Raw genomic sequence first — 27090 nt, 5'->3', positions numbered from 1 at the left:
AGTGGTTTTCAGCCAAGGACAGTTTTGCTTTCCCAGGAGAAATTAGGCAATATCTGGACACATTTTGGTTTTAAACTTGGGTGTGATATTGGCATTTAGTGAATGGAGGCTGGGGTGCTGTTAAACATTCTGTAATACATAGGACAACCCTGCAGGTTAAAGAAGTATCTGATTTAGGGATCGGGGATATAGCTCAGTGGGAGAGTGCCTGCATAGTATATGTGAGGCCTGTGAGGCCCATGTTCAATCTCCAGTACTGGGGGAAATAATAATTATCTGGTTTAGAATGTCAATAGCAGGAAGGCTGGGAAACTCTGCTCTAAAAACAAATCAGTTCTTCCTCCCACTTTAAACATGAAGACATTACAAAGTTGTTTTAGTCTTAGCTATTATATAAACTGACTTTTCCCCCTAATCACACATTTCCTTAAAATAACAAAAATGTGGAGCTGTGAATACAAACCAGCAACTTAAGGCAAACTAGCTTCTAATTCAATTACTTAACCACTGAGTAACAGAGTCTGAGATAAAGGGAACTGAGAAAAGTGAAATTTCACTAAGTGTGCAGTTTAACACTTTTTTTTTGGGGGGGGGGGGTACCAGAGATTGAACTCAGGGGCACTCAACCACTGAGCCACATCCCTGGCCCCATTTTGTATTTTATTTAGAGACAGGATCTCACTGAATTGCTTAGTGCCTCGCTTTTTGTTGAGGCTGGCTTTGAACTCTTGATCCTTCTGCCTCAGCCTCCCAAGCCATTGGGATTTACAGGCGTGTGCCACTGCACCTGGCCTAATACTTCTTTTGAATGAGCTACATGGACTGGATGCTTTATGATATTTTATAATTTAATTTTATATTTTAAGCATATGCAATTGCTATTCATTGTAAAATATTTATAATAAGTATACACAAACTATAACAAGAATTAGGAATTTTTTTTATTTCTGTATGTTCTTAGAATGATGTTAAAACAATAATAATAAAAATTTGGAACAATGTACAGTAGTCCCTGTGGAATCCCTAAGATTACTACAACATCTTTAATAATGCTTAAGATTGTTATTATTCTGTGATATTTCTAATCAAGAATCATACCTTAAGTAAGTATGTCTATAATTTTATGAGTCATTTGTCTATATATACAGAACAGGCCTTTAGAGAACAATCCACTCACTATTTTTCTTTTTTGTTTGGCAATTTTTTTTGTTGTTTTTTGTTTTGTTTTTTTATATATTTTTAAAAATGTTTTATTTGTTTTAATTAGTTACACATGACAGTACAATGACCTTGATATCATACATTTGAATCAGATGGGATATAATTTCTCATTTTTCTGAGTGTACAGGTTGCAGAATCATATTGGTCATGTAGTCACATATATACACACAGCAATAATAATGTCTATTTTATTCTGCTGTCCTTCCTTTCCCCCCTTCCCCTCCCCTCCCCTCCCATCATTTCTCTCTACCCAATCGAATATGACACAATTCTTTTTTTTTTTCTCACATCGTCATACATGTATTTTTATAACCATGAGGGTCTCCTTCCATCTTCCATGCAATTCCCTTTCCCCTCCCTTTCCCTCCCACCTCTTTTCCCTATCTGGAGGTAATTTTCTTCTCATGCTCTTCCTCCCTACCCCATTTTGAGTCACCCCCCTTATATCACAGAAGACATTTGGCATTTGTTTTTTTGGGATTTTTCTTAATTGATATCTGACAAGTTTATTTGTCTCATAATATAAATATGTGATTCTCTTATATCAGTTTTTATCTTCGATGACATATGAAAGATCTAAAATCAAATTGGCTGTCTCTACAGCCACCTGTAGGCCACTAAGCTTAGCAGTCAAACAGTCCAGAGTCAGATTGCTAGCTGGGCCCACAGTTTCATGTGGAAGGCAGGATTGTGGTGCAAAAGGATGGCATGAGCTTCGTAAGAAAGACCAGCTGAGTTCTTCCTGGCTACTGTATAATCCACAACCACATCGTGAAAGTAAATCTGGCCAGTTGACAACAGAGGGACAATCTCCCTGAACTGACCAAAAGTGTCCATACTTCATATCAGTGACAATTTCACCTCCATCATGCTCTAAAGAGCCAGCAAGAGACTCGAGAGCACTGCAAAATGCTTCAGCAACTAGTTGAAGTTCTGCTTGAGTACACCCATCATCTGTGAGAATGCTTTCTGGTTCATTACGAGCCTAAAGAGTAATAAACCATTGAGAACACATACAGGGTGATTAATATAAAAATATTTCAGAAAAATAAGATACTTTGATCAAAGTCTTATTCATAGAGTTACTATGTACCTTCATTTACTACAAGATTGGACAACAATTCTAATGGGCTTGTGTGAGTCAGCTGGCTAGGCTTGGATCCCTTAACCTGATTGGTCATAGCAAAATTGTACACTCCCTGTCCTGTTACTACAATAAATGTATAAGAATAACCCCACCAGCTTATTCTGAATGATTGCCTTAATGTAATATATAAAAGTCAAGGCATATACATGTTTTATATTTGTTTTTATGCACTCAGGAAAGTTCCTGAAGACTAATGTCCCAAATGAAGTACTTATCATATCATCAGAATGTTTGAGATTTGCTTAAAATGAGAATGCACATATTACTAAGACATCATTTGGGGAACGGACAATTTTCACATCAATTTTTCTTAAAAGGTAATAAGATTTAATCAGCTTTTTGGTTTCACTATTCTGAAAATATTATTGTAGAAATTTCTTAAGACAGAAAAATAATAGTGAACTAACTGAATGATGATTTTAAAAGTTCATATATCCCTACTACTAAAAAACAGTGACTACTTCTTTTTTTGGAACATATTTCCCCCACATCCCCAGAACCTTAACAAGATACTTCCTCTAAAACGCTTTGTCCAGTTTACTCAGCTCCATTTGCAGATTAAATTATTGTCCACTCAGAATCACTAATTGGCATGGATTTTGTTTTTTATAATGTGCATTTTGATAACTTTTCATGAATTGGCTTTATCTTCAAATAGATTTTAAGTTACTAGGGGAAGTGTAGGGAAGGGCATGTCTATAAGAAAAGTTTACTCTCTTTCCAACTCTAATCACTCACTGGAAGCTCTGCAGAACATCTCAGTGATTCTGGTTGATGCAGTCAATCAACTATCAATATCTGGAGACCACATAGTTTTGGTTTAGGTGTCCCTCAAAAGTTCATGTGTGAAACAATGAAAGAAGGGCGAGAAGATTGAAATGATTGAGTTCTAGTTAGTGCATTAATTCACTGATATGAATTAATGGGGTGGTAACTGTAGGCAGGTAGGGTGTGGCTGAAGGATGTTGGTCACTGGGGGCTTGCCTTTGGGGTTTATATTTTGTCTCTGGTGAGTGAAGCTCTTTCTGCTTCCTGACTGCCATGTCCTGAGCTGCCTTCCTCCAGGACAGGAAGTGTGCAATTTTACTATGACCAATCAGGTTAAGGGATCCAAGCCTGGCCAGCTAACTCACACAAGCCCTTCAAACACAGTGTTTGCCTTAATCTTGGGCCCAGAGCTATGATGCCAACCATTTTAGGATTTAGACCTCTGAAACCATGAATGTCAAAATAAACATTTCCTCCTCTATCTTGTTCTTGTTGGATGTTTTGGTCACAGCAATGAAAAAGCTGATTAAAAACAGGTATACCTTTTTGTATTCATCTTTAAATGAAGTAGGATAGGACTTATAAAATAATTATTCACAACTATGTTACACTAAACTTATCTGTCAACTGTCAGGAAATGGAGTTTCCTAGGCCAATAAAAAATTAAAGAATTAATACACACCATATAGAAACCAAAATAAAAACTATAGTAAAATATAATATCTGAAATGCTTTAATAAATGAAATTAAGTTTTTTCCTTGATGCCCCAGAAGATACAGAAGTATTTTTGTGGATTCTCAGCCCTTTAGCTGTTAACATTAATTAGTGTTGAATTTTGGTAGTTAAGATCTTTAATATTAGAAGTCTCCAAAATAGAATGCTAGTTTCAACATGTAGTCCATGTAAACAATACTCAAATGGGGTAATTTGTTAAAGAATTAGATTTGCAATAATCATTGCAATAAAGATCTTATTTCATATTTATAATGTTATTTTCCTCAAGGGTTCTCAAACATAATATCTAAGTTAGGCTTCTGAATAATTAAGCACGAATGGTTTTAGGGTGATTTGGCTTATCATCTCACAGAACACAAGTTGCTGAGAATTCGGTAATTTTAAAAGGGCTATTAATCTTACCTTGTATCTAATAAATGCAGCCAAATGAGTTTCTGTACATCCACCTCCCAACAAAGCCCATGGTTCCTTGATTGTTAACTGCAAGACGTGCAGTGCTGCTTGACATGTGAGCTAAAAAAGAATCAAGTCTGAATCAGACACACCAGATCCATGAAGAAATACAACCATGCTCTTAATATAACATACATCATGGACTAACAAGAGTCCGATTTCAGTTGACAATGAAATCTGCTTGGTCAAGGTTGTAATGTGATGAATACATTTTGGGATAATAAAGATTTGAGACTGAAGAAAGTTACTTTAGCCAGAAGTCTGTTTTCATCAATATTTTTTATTAGATCAATATACTGTTAGATCAATATTTTTTCATATATATTGATCTCTTTAAATTAGGATTCATAAATATAGGGATTCAAAACATCTGAGTCAGCAAGACTGGTGGGTACTTAAAACATACAGACTTTGATTCACCAAGGAATCTTTATAAACTTTATAAAACATGAATCTTTATAAAACTTTATAAACTTGTGATTGATATCAGAGTTTATCACTTCCCTTAAATAAAAGTTGCATGTGTATTGTTGGCAGAGAATAATAAACTCTACTAAGAGGTGGATGATAGTATTGACTTAAGAACTCACTTTTGAAGTGAATTATTCATATATGTTCACATCAAAGAGTACACAATTCAAATTAATTTCTTAAGGAAAAGTGAGGGCTGGGGATACAGTCCAATGGTAGAGTGCTCCCTCGATTCAATTCTCACCATCATATTAAAAAAAAAAAGAAAAAGAAAAAGAAAGGAAGAAAAAGAAAATTTCCTATCAATGACTTCTTAAATTTCTTGTAAATAGCAGAAATAAGGAATGGCAACCTGTGTCAAGTCTACCATAATACTGCAATTAAATTAGCTTACTTGTAACTTTTTTTTTTATACATAGCACATATTTAACAACTGAGCTTCACAATCAGCCCCCCACTTCTGTCATTTTTGTTCTTGCTTTGTATACCCTGCTGAAGTTATGGAAGAGGGGAAAATTAAGAAGCATGGCTCACTAATGTGAAAAAAACTATTGAGAACCTGTTGACTGACTATTTCACCCCTGCCTCAGCCCTTGGATATGAAATTCAAAGTTATTACTTACTTTCAGCTCATCCCAGGCAGTGTCATTTCTGTTGCAGAGAAGCAAGCTGCAGATAGTTGCTTCATTAGGAATAAGATGAAAAAAATGCTTGGAGCCAAATTTTGCAGTGCAGAATTCTTTCACAATTCCATAACTACTAGGAGATATGGAGCCTATGGAACCAATAGGTTGTGTTCCTGTATTTTTTTTTTTAAAAGAATAGAAAACAAAATGTCTAAGCAAAGGTGGACCAAATAACCATTTAAAATTAATAAATGTAAATAAATTAACTCTTATTCCTAGCCAATATAAAAATTCCACAAAAGCTTATCATTTAAAATATTAAATTTGAGATAAAGTAATAAAATGCATCTTCTTAAACCTCTATTAGTAATCTATTCAAATGACATGCAAATAAAGCAAAGGTTCTTTTGGTTTACTTACTTCTTTGAACATTTGTTAGAATTTATTTTGTGCTCTTGCCAGAGACAGGCACACAAAATTTTGCATACATTTTTAAAAGCCCAAGAACCTTGAAACCCCATTCAGAGATCACCAAAGGGAGAGAGAAGGGAAATTGCATGGAAATGGAAGGAGACCCTCATTGTTATACAAAATTACATATAAGAGGAAGTGAGGGGAAAGGGAAAAAAAAACAAGGGAGAGAAATAAATTACAGTAGATGGGGTAGAGAGAGAAGATGGGAGGGGAAGAGAGGGGAGGGGAGGGGGGATAGTAGAGGATAGGAAAGGCAACAGAATACAACAGACACTAGTATGGCAATATGTAAAAACGTGGATGTGTAACCGATGTGATTCTGCAATCTGTATACGGGGTAAAAATGGGAGTTCATAACCCACTTGAATCAAATGTATAAAATATGATGTCAAGAACTATGTAATGTTTTGAACAACTAATAATAATAATAAAATAATAAATAATAATAAATAAATAATAAAATAATAATAATAAAAAAAAGAACTCACTAATCTGGAATAAGAGTGATGTGAATGTTTTTTAAAGGCATTACATCTCAATCTTAAACGAATTAAACTATCCAAATAGTTCTGAAATTGAATTCCTTTGGGTATCTATTTAGGGAACATATAGGATTTTTATTTCGGCATAGTAACTATTTTTATGTAAATAGCTACTTAAATTATGCTAAAATGTAACTTATTTCAATTTGTTGTTCTTAAGTATTTTATCCTTCCAACTGCATAGGCAATCAGTAAAATTTTACAATTGCAAATAGAAATAAGGTTATTAAGGGAGAAGTATGTACTGAAAGTTTGCAAAATCTCCAGATGTAATTAAATTTATATAATAAAACTAGACCAAGCTTTTAAAAAAATAAAAATTCCAGTTTAACATTTGAATATTATACTGCACCCTGAGCAATTTACCCCCTTGGGTCAACTTTCTTAAACTGATGGTATTAAATGTTTAAAGCCATGTTCTAGGTACATGTGAGTTAAAAAACAACAGTGAACTAGTGTGGAAACTGAGTCTCCATTTATAATATTGTGGAAATATGGGAAAATGTCCCATACTTTAAACACTGAATAAGCCAGAATAGCCCATATTCATAAGCTGTAAACTGCCAGATCATGGACAGTTGGTAGATACTTAAGGATATGAGTCTGACCTACAACATCAGCAATGAGTTCCAAAGAATTATTTCCATTTATTCTCAATAATTTTTCACTTTGATGATCATTTGACAGTTTTACAAAGGTAAATAACAGAGATATATTTAATGCTTGGCATACATACTGCTTTTTGACTATCTGTAACAAAAGACTATAGTGAACTTTAACAATGCTTTAGTAACTTAAAAATTGCAGACTGGGCACAGTGGTGCACACCTGTAGTCCCAGCTATATGGGAGGCTGAGTTGGATCACTTGAGCCCAGGGGTTTGAGATGAGCAATGGGGAACACAGTAAGACCTCCACCTCCAAAAAGAATTGCAATCAATGCAGAACTAAATGATTGTCTGATAGGATGTCAATGCAATACTGAAACAAGTGGCATGAATCAGGAGCTCTTCAGCTTATTTTTCTTTGGCTCTAACAGGTGAATATGAACCTGGTATACTAGTGCTTTTAATTTGATCAATTTGTGACACTCAATGACTCTTCTGCCCACTATAATTCTTTACCTAATTGGTGGTAACATATATTACCACCAGTTCAGCAAACATTCTGGAGCACCTGCTATGAACTAGGCCTGCTATAGTGTTCAGAGTAAATGACCTTGGTTCTCAAGAGCTCAGCTGGAAATATTGATACTTAAAGATAAAACATACATGTGTGTGTACACACATGCACCCTTCCTGCACCCAGCTTGGAACAACTATTTGGGCAGAAGTACAGAAATCCATTGGCATTATAATAAAAGTGAAGAAAAGGTGGTATCCCAGTTATAAAATTACCTTCTGAGTGTAACATGATTTAAAAGCTTTGCAAGTTAAGTAGTATAAAAATTTTGGGTAAAGTATGAAAGACCTTATGATGATGTCAAATTTCTCAATTATCTGTAGAATATTGGGGAATTAGGTTATGAAAGACTCTGCAGTATACTTTTGGGTTGAAAATACACAGAAAATGGCCACAGCAGCTCCATGTTTATTAAGTGAACAACAGGGGATCTTTTCCAGAAACAACCTTTGCTGTCAGAAATGATACCCACAACATGTTGTGAGGTTGGCAGCTTCTACAATTTTTCAAGATGTTAACAGTGTCACAAACCAATAAACTCTCTGTTTAAACAAATGATTTATTAACTCTAAGGGGCAAAAGTCAAGAGTGCTTTTTACCTGTCACTTTGCTCAGGGGTTCCATCAAAGCCACTCCAACTCTGTCTATGGCAATAACGTGATGTATACTGAGGAACTGTTTCAAAGATGGGTGTATAACCTTTTGGCACAGGACAAGATCTACGTGGTCACTAATAAGTTGCCTTCCTAGGTTAAGCAACTGGTCCAGGGCTGCATTTTCAAGAGACATCCTGTAACTGACCACCAGGGTTCCCTCTCCAGTGTCAGAAAAGTCTCCAGATAAAGATGTACAAAAGAGTGCCACCTTGAGGGCACTTGATTTTTTGATAGGTAACATCCTCATTAATTGAGCTTCAGACATTTCAATAAGTATTCCAGGTAATACAGTAGAATCTGTAACTTTCTGACCTTTTAATGGTACAATTATACTCTTTCCTAAAATGATATGTTCTTCTGTGTTTTCTGGAATTGTAAGCAAGAAGGCTCTCAGGATCAAAGCACTGATGTGATCTACTTCCTTTCTGATGAGCATGCAGGCAGGCTTACTCCTTAAAATACTGCGAACCAAACAAAGGAGGATCTGAGTACTACTAAAGTCAACTGGAATTCGACAACCACAGGCCTCTGACTTGAGATAATTAGTGCAGAGACTCAAAAGATGTTTATTTAATTTAATGACGGTGGTGGGTGTCAAATCTGTTTTTTTGGCATTTTCAATCAGGTTGCAGCAAAGAATGGCTGTAAATAAGCCACAGTCACTGAAGCAGGACACATGATTCTGCACAGAAGTTGTCAGGATCTTTAATGTGGGATGGGTGACTGACAGGTTACTGAGCAGGGCTGAGGACTGTGATGTTGTGCACACATAACCTCCCAGGCCGTTGTGCAGCTGCTTCAGCCTACCTGAAGGGCCGTAGCAAGATGTTAAGACTCCTTTTAGGACAGAGAGTGTGGCTCTGACTGTATCACTTGTAAGTGGTTCACTTTTACACAATGAGGGTTTCTTAGCTTCTAAACGAGACATATTACTTCAGTTGTAACTTGTGATGACAGCTTTTATTTTATTAACCATATTTTTCTGTTTACTGCATTGTCATGTGTATTAACATTAAAAATATATTCTTTAGAAATGAAGGTCTGAATATGCAGCAATATGGCTATTAAATAGTTTTGTTTCTGAAGATTATCAGAATATGATTTAGTGACATATCATTAATTGCAAACATTTATTTCAATTCATTCTTCAATACTCTTTTGTTTGCCTACAGACTGAGATTTTATGGACTGTTTTGCAGCCCTTTGTATAAAGTATGTTCCAAGGTGGACACCTATGAAAGACACCCCAGCTACAAGAAGCCAGTTCTTTCTAATCCAACTGGTGCTTTTCATTTCTTCTTTTAATATCAAGCTCTGATTCAAAGCTGCTTCTTTCTGTAAGAAATAAAAATACAACATTTTAGAGAAATAATTCTACATTTTATAGACTGCAATTTAATAATTTATTTTAATGCTCTGCTCCATATATATATATATATATATATATATATATATATATATGGAACTCAAACTGTCACAAGCCTCCAGAATATGAGAGAGTAAACCAACTAAGACTTAATATTTCTTTATTGTTCAATGAATCTCTCCCATAAGAAAAAGTACTTTGGGCTGGGGTTGTGGCTCAGTGGTAGAGCGCTTGCCTAGCATGTGCAAGGCCCTGGGTTTGATCCGCAGCACCACATAAAAATAATAAATAAAGATATTGTGTCCAACTAAAAAATAAATTAAGAAAAAAGTACTTACATTTCATTGACTTGGGAACAATACAGCTAGGAAGGCTAGAGTATAATAATTTGAATAGGACACACTTCTAGATAGACATGTACTATTATAAAATCAGGAATCTGGTTTGTGAGTCTTAGTGTCAAATATTTTTTTATCTTTTACAGGAAGATTTAACATTATGTTTTTATAACTTTTCTCTGCTTTGGGGTCTGAAAAAAATGAATTTATATCAAATTGTGCTTGTAAATAATTATGAAAACAAGGTAAGTGTTGTACTAATACATAATGTACATTTAGCTGAACCAATCTGTACAACATACTATATCAATGTATATATCATATCTTAAATATTGGCTAAAATCAGAGCTGATTTTTAAAAAATATCTGTATCTTTAGTTGTAGTTGGACACAATACCATTATTTTATTTATTTTTATGTGGTGCTGAGGATCGAACCCAGGGCCTCGCACGTGCTATGCGAGTGCTCTACTGAGCCACAACCCCAGCCTCCAGAGCTGATTTTTTTTTTATAGATACACTCTACCAATCACTGATTTTCAGTTTTTGATGTTCTAACCAACTAATTATTACCAAAATGCTGGCTAATGACAATAAATACAAAAACTAAGGAACAGGCAAAGTAACAAAGAGAAAAGTAGGATCTGATTTACAACTTTTATCTCAAAAAGTCTACATACCATAAAGTGTTATCATATACCAAGTGGACAAGAAGAAATACAGTAATAAATGACCTAAGAAGGTGATAAATAGTGTACTTGAGAGATAAAATCCTGACACCTTAATCACAATGTGTGAAAAGAACAAAAATCTCAGATCACAAGCCTTAACCTTTCGAGGACTGGTGTTTTGAAGGTTTAGACTATAATTAGTTACTTTCCGAAATATACAAAATATGCAGCTTTGTGAAGAGTACTCACCATTAATAAAACTAACTACTCATCCCAAAGTATTTCTTAAGGTAGATTATGGCACAGTATGGTGATATAGACCAAAATGGTGATCTGAGGACATGCAAAGAGGTGAGGAGAAGAGGGAATGTTATGCAAACTGCTATTTTGGTTACTGCTCTCAATTTAGTTAAAGGGCTGTAACCATGGCAACGGGGCTCAAATAAAGAAGGCAACTATCGCCAGCTTTATTCCTAACCTAAAGGAACTTTAAAAAAAATAGCATGAGGAAGGAAAAAAACAAAAACAAAAATTTTGTATTTTATGCCAGGAACAGTCAAGATATTGAAGTATAATTTCAGATTCAGAAAAATCTGAGAAACACACTTAATGAAACCTTAGGTATATATGGTAATTTGCACGTTTTAAAATTTATACATATATAAACAATAATACAAACTTTGACTAATAAAATAATTTTTCTAGTTAGAAAAGTTTTTCAATGTATAACAACACATTACTTTTCAAAGTAGAATGCCACATTGGCAACTTTTAACAGTCCTAAGGTAAGGGGACCAGTAATCAAGTCTTATGGCGGCTAGTATCTGTACAAACTGAAAAGGGAAGAAATCACTGAAAGTGTTGGTGACACCCAAATCATTTTGAAGAGGTAAAAACTTACTTATTCATGGTCACTCGTTTACATCTCAACAAATTAAGAAAAAGAAATGAAACAATATTGGGGCTGGTTTGGAGAATATGTTTGGAGGTGTCAGTTCAGTCCTATTAAAACTTTTTTTTGGGTGACACTGGGGACTGAAACCATGGTCATTTATCACTGAGCTACATCCCCAGCCTTTTTTGAGACAGGGTCTTACTAAATTGCTGAGGCTGGCCTTGAACTTGAGATCCTCCCGTCTCAACCATATGAACAGCTGGGATTATAGGTATGTACCATCACGCCTGGCTAAGAATCTCTTATGTGACCCATAATTCTAAATTACCATCAGAGGCATGGTTTTGATTGTTCCTAAATGCACAGGGCTGGCAGATGATTTTTTAAATTGTTTTTCAACAATGGATACTTAGCTAAAATAACAGTAAAACTTACATGACTGCTTTCCAAATTAAGAGATAATATACCATATATAATATACCCAATATGATTTAAAGAAATAAAAACAGGTAAAAAGTTTCTCCTAAAAGGATTTAGGGTTCTTTAGAAAAATGGCTGATTTTAGGTCTGAAGCAAGAAATACACAAATTGAGCTACTACAAGTTTTCTGTCAAAAACTAAGGATGTTATCAAAGACTCCCTGGGTTATATCAAAAGGTCACAGGGAAAAAATAAGTTGTAGGAGTCAACTTGGACAGAATCCAAGATGGGACAATTTGAGCACTAAACAAAATGGTGGCTGTAATGGAATGAGATAAGTGAAATATATGTAAACTCACAAATTCATACTGACATCCAAAACAAAATCCCTAAGCTACTAGAGCACTAACTCATTATTTTAAAACTCAATAAAGGGAAATAGAGCATTTATTTTTGTCTTTTCTGTATAAATGTATTTTGTGGTAACCAAGTAGTTGAGAGGAAGTTGTTTTACCTAATAAATTATAGAAGGAATGATAAAGAATTTGGTACCCCCAATGAAATAATGGATTATGTCATCACACTGGCTGGTTAATTAAGTCCAGGAATCACAGGCAGCCTGTTGCCTGTTTTTGTAAATAAAGTTCTATTAGAATGCAATCAGGCTTATCACACATTGTATATAAATTCTTTTATATGCTACAACAGAAAGTTGAGTGGTTGGAACAGAGATTATATGGTTTGCAAGGCAAACTATTTGGTCCTTTTACAGAAAAGTATACCAATTCCAAGATTAGTGCAGTGATCACCAAGAGATGTTAATAATTTATTAAGTAAGGGACTAATGAAGAACTTTATAATGGAGAGATTAGACTGATAACTTACTTATTAATGTTAGCAACACCAAAATTGGACCAGATGTTATATGTGAAACAACATGAATACCTAGGAGATATATCCTATCCATGGAGTCTTCTTATTTTTAAAAAATTAGGCCAATTTCAAGTAAACCTTTTCATTTAACTTCCAGATTACAGAAAATCAGGGGAGAGAGGAATTCGTTAAATGACAAAACAAACAAACAAACAAAAAAAGTGCAACTGACCAAATTCAGAATGTTTTTTAAAAAGTAGACCAGCAGGGGATATTTAATAGTTTTGAAAGAGATATTATTTATCAAATGCAGTATATGTGGATCTTGTTTGGATATGAATTCCAATATATTTTTAAAGACAAATACATAAATATAAACATGGCTCTGGGTATCAAGTTAAAGTAAGGAATTATTGACAATTTTCTCAGTGTGATAATGCAAATGTAGTTGTATGTTTATACATGTGTTTGCTATTACTGTTAAAGGATGTATACTGAAGAGCTACACAGTGGTGCTTGGGAGTTGCTATAAAATATTTTAGCAATTAAAAAAACTGAAAGGATGAATAAAAGATTGGCAAAGTGCAGGAAAGTGTCAGAGATGGGTGATGGCCACTTGAGGGTTCAGTATTCTATCTTTTATTTTTAGGTCTGTTTATAATTTTCTATAATAAAAGTAAAAATAAAAAGGGAAAAAATATAGTATATTCTTTTGATGTACTTCAAAAACTATTTGGAATCAAGTGTTTAATCCACTCTAAAATCTGGTTTTAACTTTTGCTTACCCAAAGCCTGTTTAAATATCTGCTTCCATTTGCCTGACCAGTGGTATTCACTTCTAAGACTATCCTAACTATTGCTGCATTGACATTTAAAGCTTTTACTGTATTTGCCTAATCTTTTAAAGGAGATACTTTCTTTTTTCAACTTTATTTTTCCTCCAAGAATACCTTAACTCATATTCCTCATATTTCTTTTTGCACAAGGAAATCCCCCTCACAATGTTTGACTTTGGCCCTTATGCTCTTATGATGTGAGTTACAGGGAAAAACATCAACTACAACATACATACACTATCATGTTCTCATGACCTTATACATAAAAATGAAGCATCTAATAAATGCTGTAACTCTCTGCTCATACCCTTTAAAATTCCTCCTACAAAAAGAAAATTTTACAAGGAATATCTGAGGGTTATTCTTTTAAGTTCACTTTTTACATTAAATAAGTATCTAATATTTTAAACCACACTTTCCCATTTTTCCTTATGAATATTTAAAAATAAAATCTTGATTTAATATAATGTTGCAACCAGTAATTATATCATAGTCTTATCACAAGTCAAAATTTCACACCTCTTATAAATTAAGAAAACTGGATCAAGGTTCTGCTTGTATTAAGGAGCAAAACCTTAAAATGACCTACCTTATGCCAAAATTTAAAGAATGATCCCTACCTCAAAATCCAAAAAGTGTATTAAAATGGAAAATATTTTACAATTATAGGGTCACATTTCTTTACCTGGATCCCTTAAGGCCAGGTGAGTTTCACAGTTCAGAATTTCTTGGATTTTACGAATATAATGTTGTATAAACATCTATAATCAAAAAGTCAGTACATGTCCATAGTCAATGACTATGATGTAATACGACACTCATAATCAAACATAACATTTCTGCAGTGAAATTAAAAATTTCATTTTAAATGAGGTAAACACTATAAATTACCTGATGTCAATTAAAATCAAGTTTTATGGTCAAACAAGTTAGGACAGACATTTTGGTTTTTAGAACTACTTGGATTTTGGAATTATGAATGAGGGACCATAGCTCTGAATTAATTAACTACATTCTTTTAATTTTAGTAACTCAAAAGGAACAAATTATTTTAAAGCTAAAATAATAGATGCTAAGGAATGAAACAACTCATTTTGTCTTGGAAAAAAGAAGAATGTGGGTCATGATAAAAGCAACAGCTCACTTGTGAATTTGGCTTTTTTCTTGCCAGTGCTCTATAAAATCAAGTTTCCCATATTGGAACATACAGTATGATTGACCAGATTAAAGGAAACTTACCTGCAAGCTGCAAGCCTACTATTTCCCTTGGATTTGGCTCTTCGGTGGACTTGTGAGTGCTAGATTATCGGGCTCAGGAATGTTGTCCTTATTAGGTACTTGGAAGACAGGGCTGCTTTTGATTTTGTGCCACCCCAAATGTATAAGCCCAATTAAAGGTACCATGACAATCAGAACTTTGTAGTCTCTCAAGAAGTTCTGAAAGGTCATAGTCCTTTGGCATCAGTGTACCTAGGAAAAGATTACAAAACAGACTCCCTCAAATCGAATCTACAAACCACTACAAGCACTACACAGCACACCAATAAGAGATGACTTAAACAATTTTAGTTATAATATGTAAAAGAGATATATTGTAGACACAAAGGGATATCAGGAACTCAGCCTGGGGAGACATACAAAGCAATTCTTAACTTTTAGTCAATGACATTATCAGCCGAGAAAGATATATACACCTTTTAATTTAATTAATTTTTGATCCACTGGGGATCAAACCCAACATTGTGCTGTAGGGCAAGTGGTATAACACTCAGCTCTCTCTTGACTCTTATTTTTGTTTTTCATAATTATGTTCAGTCACAATTTGAACAGAATAATCAAATTCTTAATCTTTAAACATGCAGTAACAGGGGCTGGGATTGTGGCTCAGTGGTATAGCACTCGCCTAGCACAGCTGGGACCCGGGTTCGATCCTCAGCACCACATAAAAATAAAGGCATTATGTTGTGTCCATTCACACCTAAAAAATACATTAAAAAATAAACAAACAAAACAAAAATGCAGTAACAGTTTAGGTTCCCCATTGCAAAATGATTTAAGGGATGTTTCAATGAGATTAGAATGACTAAGTACAGATTCCAATTGCAGCAAAAAACCCTGCTTTGGGACCTCTGAATCAGAATGAATGAATGTTATGTCCACACTTAGGTATTCAACCACTGCATTTTAGAATGTTTGCCATGAACTACTAGTTACTATCAAACAAGTTTGCAGAAGATATTGGGACTAGAAAATTGTCTTGTTATATAAAGCCAGTTGGTATTTAAAATAGATTTTTTTCTTATCTTTGATTTGGAAAGCATGGTCCAGGAAAGCTCTGTTCTGAGATCTGTTCATTTTTGTGAACTCAAGTCCAGATAACCTTTAAAGCTTCCTTACACTTTTATATTTAAGGGGCACTCATTAGTGACTACCTTATAGATTGTGATGATACAAATGGTCTCATTCTTCAAATTTCTTTTTAAGCCCAGAAGGATACAGCCTGCTCCATCCTGTGGGTCATGCCAAAAATTTGCTTCAATTGCACCTATGAGTTATTTAGTATAATGAAATCTCCTCAATTACTATACATTTTATATAAATGTCACTAGAAAAATGTCTAAACAGAATTTCTATTTATTTAATAATACTTAAATCAGTATTAAAATACAGTAGTACTGAGCTAAAAAGCCTGAACTGTGTTCTGTATATTAAAAATAAATAGAAGGCTGCAAGCATTATGCTTATAAACAAACATATTATTCCCAGCAACAGAAAACATTTCTCCCCAAGGTCTAAATTCACATATTGTAAGGATTCTGCTGCTAAACTTAAAGCACTAGATGAAAAAAACATGACCTACTTTGAAATTGAAAGTATTTTATATGGCCTTTCCGTTTCTAAAGTGCTCTGGTATCCTGAAAACTTTGCAACCTTTAGGGACAATACCTTTTGTGTGTGTGTGTGTGTATGAAGTGGGGGGATTACCAAGGATTAAACTCAAGGTTGCTCTACCACTAAGCTACATCCCTGGACCTTTTTAAAGTATTTTGAGGCAGGGTCTTGCAACCTGCTCAAACTTGTGGTCCTCTTGTCTTAGTCTCCCTAGTAGCCAGGACTGCAGATGTGTGCCACTGTTCCCAGATTGAGACTATATCTTTTATTGCTAAAATTATGTTTCATTTTTGGAGGAAATCAATCATAAATACCTGTCTTATGATGAATTTGATTGTGAAGCCCACTGTGCAAACATCTTTATAGAATGTTTGAGATTTGATAGTAATACAATAACTGGGAGAGGGAATTAGGTAACTTGGAGTAATGAGGGAGGAATTCTAATAAGGTTTATTTCCTAAAGGAAGGACAAGGGCTGCACTAAAGTCAAATGGCTTGTGTTGACTGACATGTGACATTCTGGTCCACAACATACATTGAACTAAAGGTCTAGAAGAGAATGCCATTGTTTGGATAGGCGTTTCCCAAATGCCCAAATGCTAAAGGTTTGGCTGCAGGCCTATCATGCTAATGGAGGGTGCTAGAATGTTTAAGAGGTGGGGCCTAGTGGAAGGAAGTTAGTTTTTCACTAGGTAGGGTCCTTGAAGGGGCCACTGGGACACCTGCCTCTTTCCTGCTCTGCTTCCTGGTCACCAGGAGATAAGCAGCTTCCTCCACTATATTCTTCCACAATGATGTACTGCCTTGCCACAGCACACGAGCAATGAACCAAACAGTCTGAACCTCCGAAACTGAGAGCTACAATAATCCTTTCCTCCTTATAAATTGATTAATCTCAGGTATTTTGTCACAGTGATGGAAAGCTATCAGAGACACTTCATTCAAATCCAGTCTTCTCAGTACTCAAGATGTCTTTAGCACCCCTGTCATTTTCAAAATAAGGTCATAAAGCCACATTACTTTTAACTGATGACATCTCTGCTATTCACCATTTACTTCTCCATGATCATTATTCCAACATGAACATTATTCCAACATCTGTTAGTTTTTTTCTCTGAAAATCATAAGCTTTTAGAAAAGCAGCTTACAAAAAAAAAAAAAAAGTTTGGTCAAAGGATATAATTATAAAATAGGGACTAATAAACTCTAAATTTCAGAATGAATTAAATTCCTATTTATAACAGCAATATTTCTAAATGTTTGCTGTTCTCTATATAGAGATCATAGTATGATGTGATGTATTGTGACCCATCCTTGATAAGAGTGAGAGCGGGATATCAGACTAGGATCAAGTTAGCCCCCATATTCTGGATATTTGTGAGTTAAAGACAAAAGAAGTAACATATGTTTATGTACACTGTGTTTAATAGACTTATTTTTCTTTCCATCTGGACAACTTGAGGAGCTATGTATCCTTTATGAGATTTAGATTAAGTTAAATCTAGGAATTACTACCTATTGTGGCTGAAAACTATTTGTCAAACATCACTGAGGCCCACATAGCACTTCCGGGTTACTAATGACTGATTTAAGATTAACTGCTTTAATGTTTACTGAACACCTACGTGTTCTCATTTCCTTGATCTCACATATTGATTTTGTTAATGGAGGTGAGAGAGCAGGAAACTATTTTCTGACAGATTATCCTGTTGTCCTTTGAGAGGTTTAAAAAATGATTAGGATCGGAATAGAGCTTTTTATTTTACAAAGTCCTTTTAGAGTCTTTGCATTTAATCCGCATAGAGAGTATGGTCACACTGAATACACACTAGTTCATCCCTGCCCAGCAAGGTGGAACATGCACTCCTTTAAAATGGCACTGACATGTAACTTTAACCTACTTTACTTCCCTGAACAGCTTCCCAGCATATTACATGTCTTCTATTGCCTGAGTAAGGCTCACAGCTAGTTTTAAGAAAAAGGCAATATAGTTCTAAAATTTCATATTGGATATGGGAGTGAGGAAATGTGTGATTCATTTTGTCCATAACCTCTTGTGGAGCTTTTACAATCAAACACATTTTGGGGATGCAATTTTAACACTATTTCTTCTCAAATTTTCTTTGGGTTTTTTCAAAATGAAAATTGGCATTACTGCCCTTTTCTAATATTATAGGCTTACTTTTTAAAATTAGTAAGTACAGAAAAGGAATAAGGAAATAAGAAAAAGAAATCTAAAATCTTTTTGGTTTAAAAAAGGGAATCATGTGGTTCACTGGTAGAGCATTTGCCTAGCATGTGTGAGGCACTGGGTTCAATCCTCAGCACCTCATATAAAGAAATGAATAAAATAAATGTCCACCAACAACTTTTAAAAAAAGGAATTATAACATATATATTGTTTTGTAATCTTTTCTTCTCAACTTCATTATCATTTTTTATTGCTGTACAGCATTTGCTTCTATGGAGATAGCCTAATTTGACCAATTCCTGTTGACAAATATTCTTGTAAATATTGATCTTCACTACATGCTGCTTTTCAGGATAAATTTTTCAGGATAATTCAGAGTTAACAGATTTTTTAGCTTTTTTAAAAAATTAGTTATAGATGGACACAATATCATTTATTTATTTTTACGTGGTACTGAGGATTGAACCCAGTGCCTCACATGTACAAGGTAGGCACTCTATCACTGAGCTACACCGCCAGCCCAAAAGGTTTTTTTTTTTTTTTTTTTGTCTTTTCTGGAAATGGGGGTTGAACCCAGGGCTTTGCGAATGCAAGGCAGACACTTTGCCACTGAGCTACATCTCAGCCCTAACTTGTTTTTAAAATGGACTTGACAAAAAGGTTTTAAAAAATCTTGACTTTTACCAAGGTTCATAGTGCTGAGCAGCAAGGAGACTGGGAGATCCAATTTGGGAAACAAACTTAAAATACATACATTTTACCTTGAGAGTCCTTCCCTCAAAACACTTGGCAAGTCATTCCAAGTGGTGTGGAACTAGCTTACATGGATATAAGCTAGCTCAGAGATTCCTGAGTTTAAAACAATTTAAGAATCTGCTTACAATGAATGATCTGTTTAAAGAGCAATAAAAAGGCTACTCCCTAAAATAAGTCATTTCAAGAGAATGAAGTGAGATGGATAAATCTTAAGTCAAGCAACAAAGGGCAGACATTATTTTAGTCATTGAAATGCCTTTTGTTAGGTGTAGACAAAAGTTTAGAGACAATCTTCATTCAGATTATGCTTTTTAATACCTTTCTCTCAAAAATACACATCATGCATTATTCAAAAAGTTTCATATTCATTTTGTTTTGTTTTCATAGCAACTTTGTGAAACCAGAAGACCATTTTATAAATGAGGACTCACTAAATGATTGACTCTAGGATTACTGTCAATTAGTTGTGGCACTCAATTTTGGTTCTGGGATCTTAAAAGGCTCAACTGATATTCTATTAAATAGTTCTCAAAAGTCAAACATTAGCATCCTGTCAGGCACAGTGGGGTGGTGCACACCTGTAATTCAAGCAGGAAGCTGAAGCAGGAGGATCACAAGTTTCAAAGCCTGCTTCAGCTACTTAATGAGGCCCTAAGCAACTTAGTGAGAACCTGTCTTTAAATAAAATATTAAAAAGGGTGGGGGATGTGGTTCAGTGGTTGAGCACCCCTGAGTTCAATCCTCAGAACCAAAAACAAATGAACAAATAAAACAACAAAAAAAATTTGCATCTCAGCCTGACAGTACAGTCTCAGAATTTCCAGGGCATGATGAGGACAAGAACATCAGAGTATGTGGTGGACACTTGTGAGGTCACTGAGGTCAATTAGCCTAGCATGTCAGCCTGGCATATTCTGATTCTCATGCCAAGTATGTCAGTGTTCTTAACAGTGGTCTCATGTCACCTGTTCAAAATTAGAGTTAAGATTAGCTGGGCTGTTTAGCTCATTTTCTTTAGCTTAGTTCTCAACACAGAATGGACAGGAAGATGTTAATGAACCTAAGGGGAGGAAGCCTGCTATACCTCCAACTCATTACAGATGCTGCAATCTTTTTGAGTACTTACAAACTTAAAAGTCAAGAAAAGAAAATATTGAGACTTATGCTTTTGACCATATTCTCTTTTTCCTTTCCTTTCTCTTTTTGTTTTTGGTGTGTGGTGATGGGTATTGAGCCGGGGTGGGGCTAACAAATGCTAGGTAAGTGTTCTATCATTAAGCTAAACCCCAGATCATATTCTTCCTTTAATTCATTTCTAAGATGACAACTTTTCCTTTCCCTAGTTTGCATTAAAGAGATTACTGCTTCTTCAGTTTCTATCATTAGGGTCTCTGATGAGTTTTCTGGAATCTGTTACATTCCAAGCTAAATCAAGTTTTCCAGGTGACAAAACTGGATAGTAAGGTAAAGGGCAATAAGCAGTTATGTTTCCTTGAAAATCTCAAACAGCTGGCTCTAGGTTGTCAGATTACTCTTTCTATGTAGCACAGTGTCAAATCCATCAAGTTTTATTATTTCTCATTACAAAATTAGATCTACAAAAACCTAGCTACAGGGAATATTTTATCAGATTCTCATTTTGCCTATGGGGCTTGCTGGGCGCCATCTGCTGGTGTTTTGGACACAGTGTAAAGTAAATTAAAAAAAAATCTTCATTGCTACTCTGCTTAAAATACTTGAAAAACAGTTCTATTAGCTTGAATACAATATAATTTAATCATGAAGTCATTAGAAAGTCAGACAATTAATCAACCCATCTTCTGTGATTATATTTCATGAAATTTACTGGGACTACACAAAGCCTTTTCTTTTATGATTACAATGTTGGCCTCAGGTATTTGTGAATTTCTCATTCTAAATTCCAATCATTGGTGTTAAAAAGTTTTTTTAATCCTCAATTTTTAATACAGAAGTTCAGATTTTGGCACTTTTGTGTACACATTAGAAAGGACAGCAAAAAAAGCTAGAAGAAAAGATTTTGAGAATTTTTACCATAAAGAAATGACAAATGTTTGGGAAGATGGATCTGTTTAACTGAATTTGTACATGTATTGACACATTACATGATTCTTATTATTATCACGGTATCTCATTCTTATGCACAATTTTTTATGTTCTTACACATCCATTAAATTTTTTTTTTAAATTAATGTTATTTTCATACCTAATCAATTAACAAGTATGGCAAAAAACAGTATTTTCTTTTTCTGTCACCGAAAATAGAAAATAACATCAGTTTTGCTAGACTTTTCTAGTTTTGTTAAAAAACAAAGACTAGAGATATTCTTTAATTCAGGAAGAATGAATCCTACAAAATCCTACCACTGACATTACCCCACCATTCAAGGTCAGACTGACCTACATCCAGCAGCCAGGCTGCTGAGTACAGATACATCAAAAATGGATCTGCACAGATATATCAAAAATCATCTGTACAGTGAAGGTTAAAATGAATACATGTAAATACTTTAAGGTTTTTACTATTCCCTCTTGCTTTGTAAATTCAATGTATTTATAATTAAAAATGATATACTAAAAGTATCATAAATCTTACATGGGAGGTTCACTAATTGTAGGAAGTTCAAAATATGAAGTGAATCACTGACTAGTGACTAACAAGACATGAGAGTCAGCCTACTGGCAGGCTGTGTGACTTATCAGAGTTGTCTCAGAATTTGTCCATCCCCTTTTGCTGATTTTACATTATGGCTGTCACTTGATCCTGGGGTTGGTGGGAGAGAAGGGGATGTATATCATGCAAGTAGCCAGACTGCTCCAGTTTAAAGTCCAGTTGATTTGGACCTTAGTGTTCCAGCAGTGATTCATAGGTCCCTGGTCTTCTCTGAATTCCCAAAGGACTAATTTCTATTTCTTACCATTGCTGAGATTTTCATTTTTCTTTCTACCTTTGTTTCTCTTTCTGTGGTAACCTATTGACCAGAGGACATTATGGCTATGGGGAATTAACACCCTTAACATTCTGCCCCACTTGCAAAAACCTGTCTGTCTCAGACCTCAACCTCCTTTTCCATTGTCTAAAAGGAGGAACTAGTACTCCTGTCACTTATGTTCCAGTCCCACTTTCTACCATGTCTTCAGGGTTCTAATGCCATAATCTCCTCTCTTCTATCTCCAACCTCCCATTCTTCTTCCTTTGCATAACCACAGCCAATTTTCTTCATTGAAGAGAACCAAATGGAAGCTCCCTAAAGCAACTGCCCTTTACCACTCTACTTTCCAGATATCACATAATTGCATTCTTTTCAAATAATGCACCTTTTTCTAGGGTATCTTCTCATTCCATCTTCAAACCAACTAATCTGCTTTTGTTCCATTCTCCATGGAAATTACTCTGACCATAAAGATCACTGCCTTAGTCACTTTCCATCACTGTGATAAAACAGTTGAGAAAAACAACTGAAAAACAGACAGACTTATTTTGGCTAATGATTTCAGTCCACGGTAGCCTGGCCCCATTGCTTTGGGTCTGCAGCAGCACAGTACACCATGGTGGGAAGCTTCCAATTGCTCACCTCACAGTTGGTGGGAAAAGAGAGGGAGAAATGGGATGGAGTCCTAATATCCCCTCAGGGGCACACCTCCACCGACCTAACTTCCTTCCACTTGGCCCCAAGTCCTAAAGATTCCACTGCCTCCCAATAGCAATACAGGATGACTGACAACCAAGCTGTTGGCTTTGGGGGACATTTAAGATCCAAACCATAACAATCACCACCAACCCATCTCTTTACTTGATCTCTCTGAAGCATTTTATGTGTTTTTAAAACTTGTTAAGGACTTTGGACTCTGTCCCTTCTCCGTTTTCTTTAATGACTCCTTGATTTCCACCTACCTATTCATCCTCATCAAAGATCAGTCTTTGGTTGATTCTAGGTAGTTTCTTCACACTCTGTATTTGTATTATAAAGCATCCACTTAGAGCCCCTGCACCTTCACCTCTGGCTTAGACCTGTCTCTGGCTTAGACCTGTCCATAAGTCCTATCCAACTGATACTGTTCACTTTTCACTTGTTCCCCAAAATGGTTTAAAACCATTGTTTAAATCCTTTCCTTCCCAAAGTGCTGTTCTACTTAAATTTCCTATATTTTTTTTTAAAAAAGGCATTATATATTAAGCCATTTGATCCAGAAACCTCCATATAGTGGATCCTGCCCTTTTCCTCACTCTGCAATTTGGTTTCCACATCCTGCCATCTGACATGATCTTTCCCCATGGCCACAGTCAGACCCTTACTGGAGTCTCAAATGACCTTCTTGCTTAGCCCACTAATTCCCAACATGGTCTCTTCAACAGTAGCATTAGCCATCACCAGGGAACTTACTAGAAATGCAAATTCTCAGGTTGCCTCTGGCCCACTGAATCATAAACGCTAAGGCGGTGCCAAGTAATCTGTGCTTTAATACATTTTCTAGATAATCTTGAAGCTAAAGTTTAAACCACTGTTCCAGTCAACTCCCACTAATGCATTTTTTACTTTTAACACATTTTGCAAAACAAAACAAAAACCAAACCAAATGCAATTGTGTTTCTGCCTTGCTCAGAAGACTTTAGGGACATTTTTGACTGGAGGGTAAAATCTAAATTTCCTAATACAGCATAAAAAGCCCATCAGGATTTAGTTTCTGCCTGCCAGTTTTCAGAATGTAATGTACAATAAATCCTTTTAGTAGGAATGCATTGCCATGTGGTGATTCAGAGTCATACCACTTGGACTCTGAATTTATACCTTACCACTTTACCTTTGGCCACCTGGCCTTGGATGAATCACTTAATCTCACTATGCCTCAGTACTATCATTCAAAAAAGGAGCATAATAGTGACTTCCATATCACAAGGTGGTTGTGCAGTTGGCACAATACCTGGCACTTAGTCTGGGCTCAGCGCTGGCTACCTATTATTATTATTATTTTGATTATTTGAAAAAAAAATTCTAGCATTAATCTGGAATGTAACAAGATCAGAAGAGGACATGAATGAATGCCCCGCTTCTCTGGGAAATCAGAAAGGAGTAAAAATACCTAGACTCTCAAGAAAGAGGTTCTGTGGTTTTTAGGGGTATTTCTATTGTGAAGAACGGTGTGATTCTGTAATCAAGAATCTAGGATGAATTAGGACATTTAACAATCTAGTTTGTGAGAGCTAGGTAAACCAACTGTGAAAGAAATAGGAACACTAAAAGAGCAAAGTACAAAGATGGGAATCATTTCGTGTTTGTTTCTGCAATAATAGCTAATAAAATTATGGTTGCCAAATGATTAAATGTGAGAGTCCGAGTGTGAAAGAGACTTGACCTTGACCTTCATTTTCAGAAACACTAGTTATTTAAGAGCAAAGGCTTTGAGTAATGATAAGAATCAATTCTAACCTCCATCACAAATAAGTTATCAACTTTGGCAAACTCTTTCCTATCTCAATTTTGTAATCTGCAATATGGAGCTACATTATGAAAATTAGATATATATATATAAAATATATATATATATATTATATATCCATATATGTAATATTCATAGCTTAGTAAAGTGCCCAGTATGTGGGAAGTGCCCAATACATGAAAGCTATTACTAGTGAAGTATATTAGCTCTAATATACATCATATATAAACAGGAGTCTAGAGACTCCTGTTCAATCAATGCCATTAATATTCTAATATTTGATTATAATTTATAAAATTAGGAAATATTGTAAAGATTGATCCAAATACAATCATGTCTCTATGCCCACATCATTTAGGGCTTACCAACTTTGAAGGATGTGTGACATGAATTTTATTCACATGTTCACTTACTCTTCTTGTCTATTACATGCTAGGAATACCATGATAGGCTCAGGGGAAAACACCAAGATCAATAAGGCATGATTCTTGACTTTTGGAAGAATACAAGCTTGAGAAGGAAAAAAGAACTCACAAAATACTACTGTATAAAATCTCTGCTTGAGTTGATTCATTTTCAAAACCATACTTATTTTCTCTATATTCTTTGAATTCATCTCAAAAGAAAAAAAATCCTTCTTTTTCTTTTGTTTTTGCTTTGCTTTTTGGTATTGGGAATTGGACCCTGGAGGTTGTTTTACCACAGAGCTACAACCTCAATCTTTTTTTTTTTTTGAGACAGGGTCTGGCTAAGTTGCCAGGAATGGCACTAAACTTGAAAATCCTCCTGCCTCAGCCTCTGAAGTAGCAGGCAATACAGGCTTGCACCACTGCACCTGTTTTGCTACTAGACTTATTTCTATCTGCCTAATTCTGCTTCCTTTCTTCATTGGTGATGATCCAAGAAAGTCCTCTCAAATAAATACTCTGCCCACAAATCTCAAAGTCTGCTTCTCAGAAAAAATAACGTAGATTCTAGAAATAACTTGTTCATTTATGGGTGTACATGTTTACCCTTTCTCCCCCCATCAAGCTCCAGGACCTGCCTGCTGGTCACTGGTGTATCTTCTAAATCAGTGTCACACTCACATATACATTCCTTAATGGAAAAATTGACCATGTTAATGAATGAAACTGCCACACTAAGTTTCTGAAACAGCAACAGAATTGGGGGTTGGTCCCATCTGTGAGAAAGATGAACATGATCTCAAGGGATCTCTTCCATTTTCAATGTATTTCGATCTCCTTAATATTGTCAACAGCCCTAAGTCCTGTTTCTGCTTTCCTACAGTTGGTATGACCATGGTGTCAACAGTTCTACCATCCAGTTCCACACCAGGCAGTAGCCTCCATCCTTAACAGCCTAAGAGAAAATATACATCCTCCCCATTTGGCTGGCCCTTCCCAGTGTAGGAATTACACAGGTCCTGTTGGAAGATGGGACGCAAGTGCAATTGGGGCTTTCCCTAGAACACCTTACCCATCTACTGCACAGTGCAGGTGAGTGTGCGGGAAGCTCTATTCCAATTTTGCCTACATACTGAACACTTTTTAGCCATCCATATCTCACCAGCAAGTATTTACAATCTAAGCTATTTTAAATGAAAGTCCTCAGCCTCTTGGAGGGGCAGCCTCCTCCTTGGCTCCGCCCCTAAGGGAAGAGAGGACGCCACGACCTTTGTGTGTGCGCGGGGCGGCGGGGAGACCTACAAGCCTCCTCTCTTCTTAAGCTGGAGAGAGATAGAGAGATGTTCCGCCTGGGGTTGCACCTTTCTCACCTGCCCACCAGCTGCTTTCCTAGGCCGCCACCGTCGGCACCAGGCACGGGAGACCGCACTTCACTCCGCTGCAGCCCCGGATCCTGGCAACCTTCGCCCCGTGCGGAGCCTCGGCGCATGCGCAGTTCTGCGGCTGGCGCCGGACTGGTCCGTTCTCTTCTCCGCTCCAATGATAGCGGAGGCACTTACCGGAAAGAACTGGGGCGCAGTTCGGCAAATTGTTGAAACTGAAAAGTTAAACACATCAAATTGGAACAACACATCAAAAGGGTACAGAGTTGTCTTTTGAAGCGCACTTGACGAATATTTACTGGATGAACTGGATACTAGTTAGTCATTCTTGG

At 35.7% G+C, this 27090-nt stretch overlaps 3 protein-coding genes across 4 annotated transcripts; all 3 read right to left on the bottom strand.

Moving 5' to 3' along the window:
• Positions 1-919: 919 nt before the first annotated feature.
• Mkks (MKKS centrosomal shuttling protein) lies at positions 920-9213 on the bottom strand. Its single transcript, XM_046433071.2, has 4 exons — positions 8219-9213; positions 5420-5595; positions 4275-4385; positions 920-2206 (listed from the first exon to the last, which is right to left on the bottom strand). The coding sequence occupies exons 1-4, from the start codon at positions 9201-9203 to the stop codon at positions 1766-1768; spliced, it is 1713 nt and encodes a 570-aa protein (XP_046289027.1). The 5' UTR covers positions 9204-9213; the 3' UTR covers positions 920-1765.
• On the bottom strand, positions 9214-9568 carry LOC131423142 (uncharacterized). The gene has a single exon (XM_058575560.1). The coding sequence runs from the start codon at positions 9566-9568 to the stop codon at positions 9416-9418; it is 153 nt and encodes a 50-aa protein (XP_058431543.1). The 3' UTR covers positions 9214-9415.
• On the bottom strand, positions 9392-27090 carry LOC124085416 (uncharacterized). Of its 2 annotated transcripts, none has more exons than XM_058575559.1 (3): positions 26936-27090; positions 14913-15143; positions 9392-9610 (listed from the first exon to the last, which is right to left on the bottom strand). In XM_058575559.1, exon 2 carries the CDS (start codon positions 15120-15122, stop codon positions 14931-14933), a length of 192 nt encoding a protein of 63 aa, XP_058431542.1. In that variant the 5' UTR covers positions 15123-15143; positions 26936-27090; the 3' UTR covers positions 9392-9610; positions 14913-14930. The 2 variants fall into 2 exon arrangements, with proteins under 2 accessions (XP_058431542.1, XP_058431541.1); XM_058575558.1 differs by lacking the exon at positions 26936-27090 and adding an exon at positions 26747-26885.

This window comes from Marmota monax, unplaced genomic scaffold, assembly GCF_021218885.2.
Source record: "Marmota monax isolate L192 unplaced genomic scaffold, Marmota_monax_Labrador192_F-V1.1 WCK01_AAM20220418_F8-fsc00014, whole genome shotgun sequence".
Lineage (NCBI taxonomy): Eukaryota > Metazoa > Chordata > Mammalia > Rodentia > Sciuridae > Marmota > Marmota monax.
This window is presented reverse-complemented; position numbering and strand designations above follow the sequence as displayed.

Excerpts from the sequence above, each read along its gene's own strand:
- Mkks (XM_046433071.2), bottom strand. The coding sequence starts at position 9,203 with ATGTCTCGTTTAGAAGCTAAGAAACCCTCATTGTGTAAAAGTGAACCA. Across the intron at positions 5,596-8,218 it reads ACCCCTGAGCAAAGTGACAG|GAACACAACCTATTGGTTCC; the intron begins GTAAAAAGCACT and ends AAAAAAATACAG. Across the intron at positions 4,386-5,419 it reads CTGCCTGGGATGAGCTGAAA|CTCACATGTCAAGCAGCACT; the intron begins GTAAGTAATAAC and ends ATTCTTTTTTAG.
- LOC131423142 (XM_058575560.1), bottom strand. The coding sequence starts at position 9,568 with ATGAAAAGCACCAGTTGGATTAGAAAGAACTGGCTTCTTGTAGCTGGG.
- LOC124085416 (XM_058575559.1), bottom strand. The coding sequence starts at position 15,122 with ATGACCTTTCAGAACTTCTTGAGAGACTACAAAGTTCTGATTGTCATG.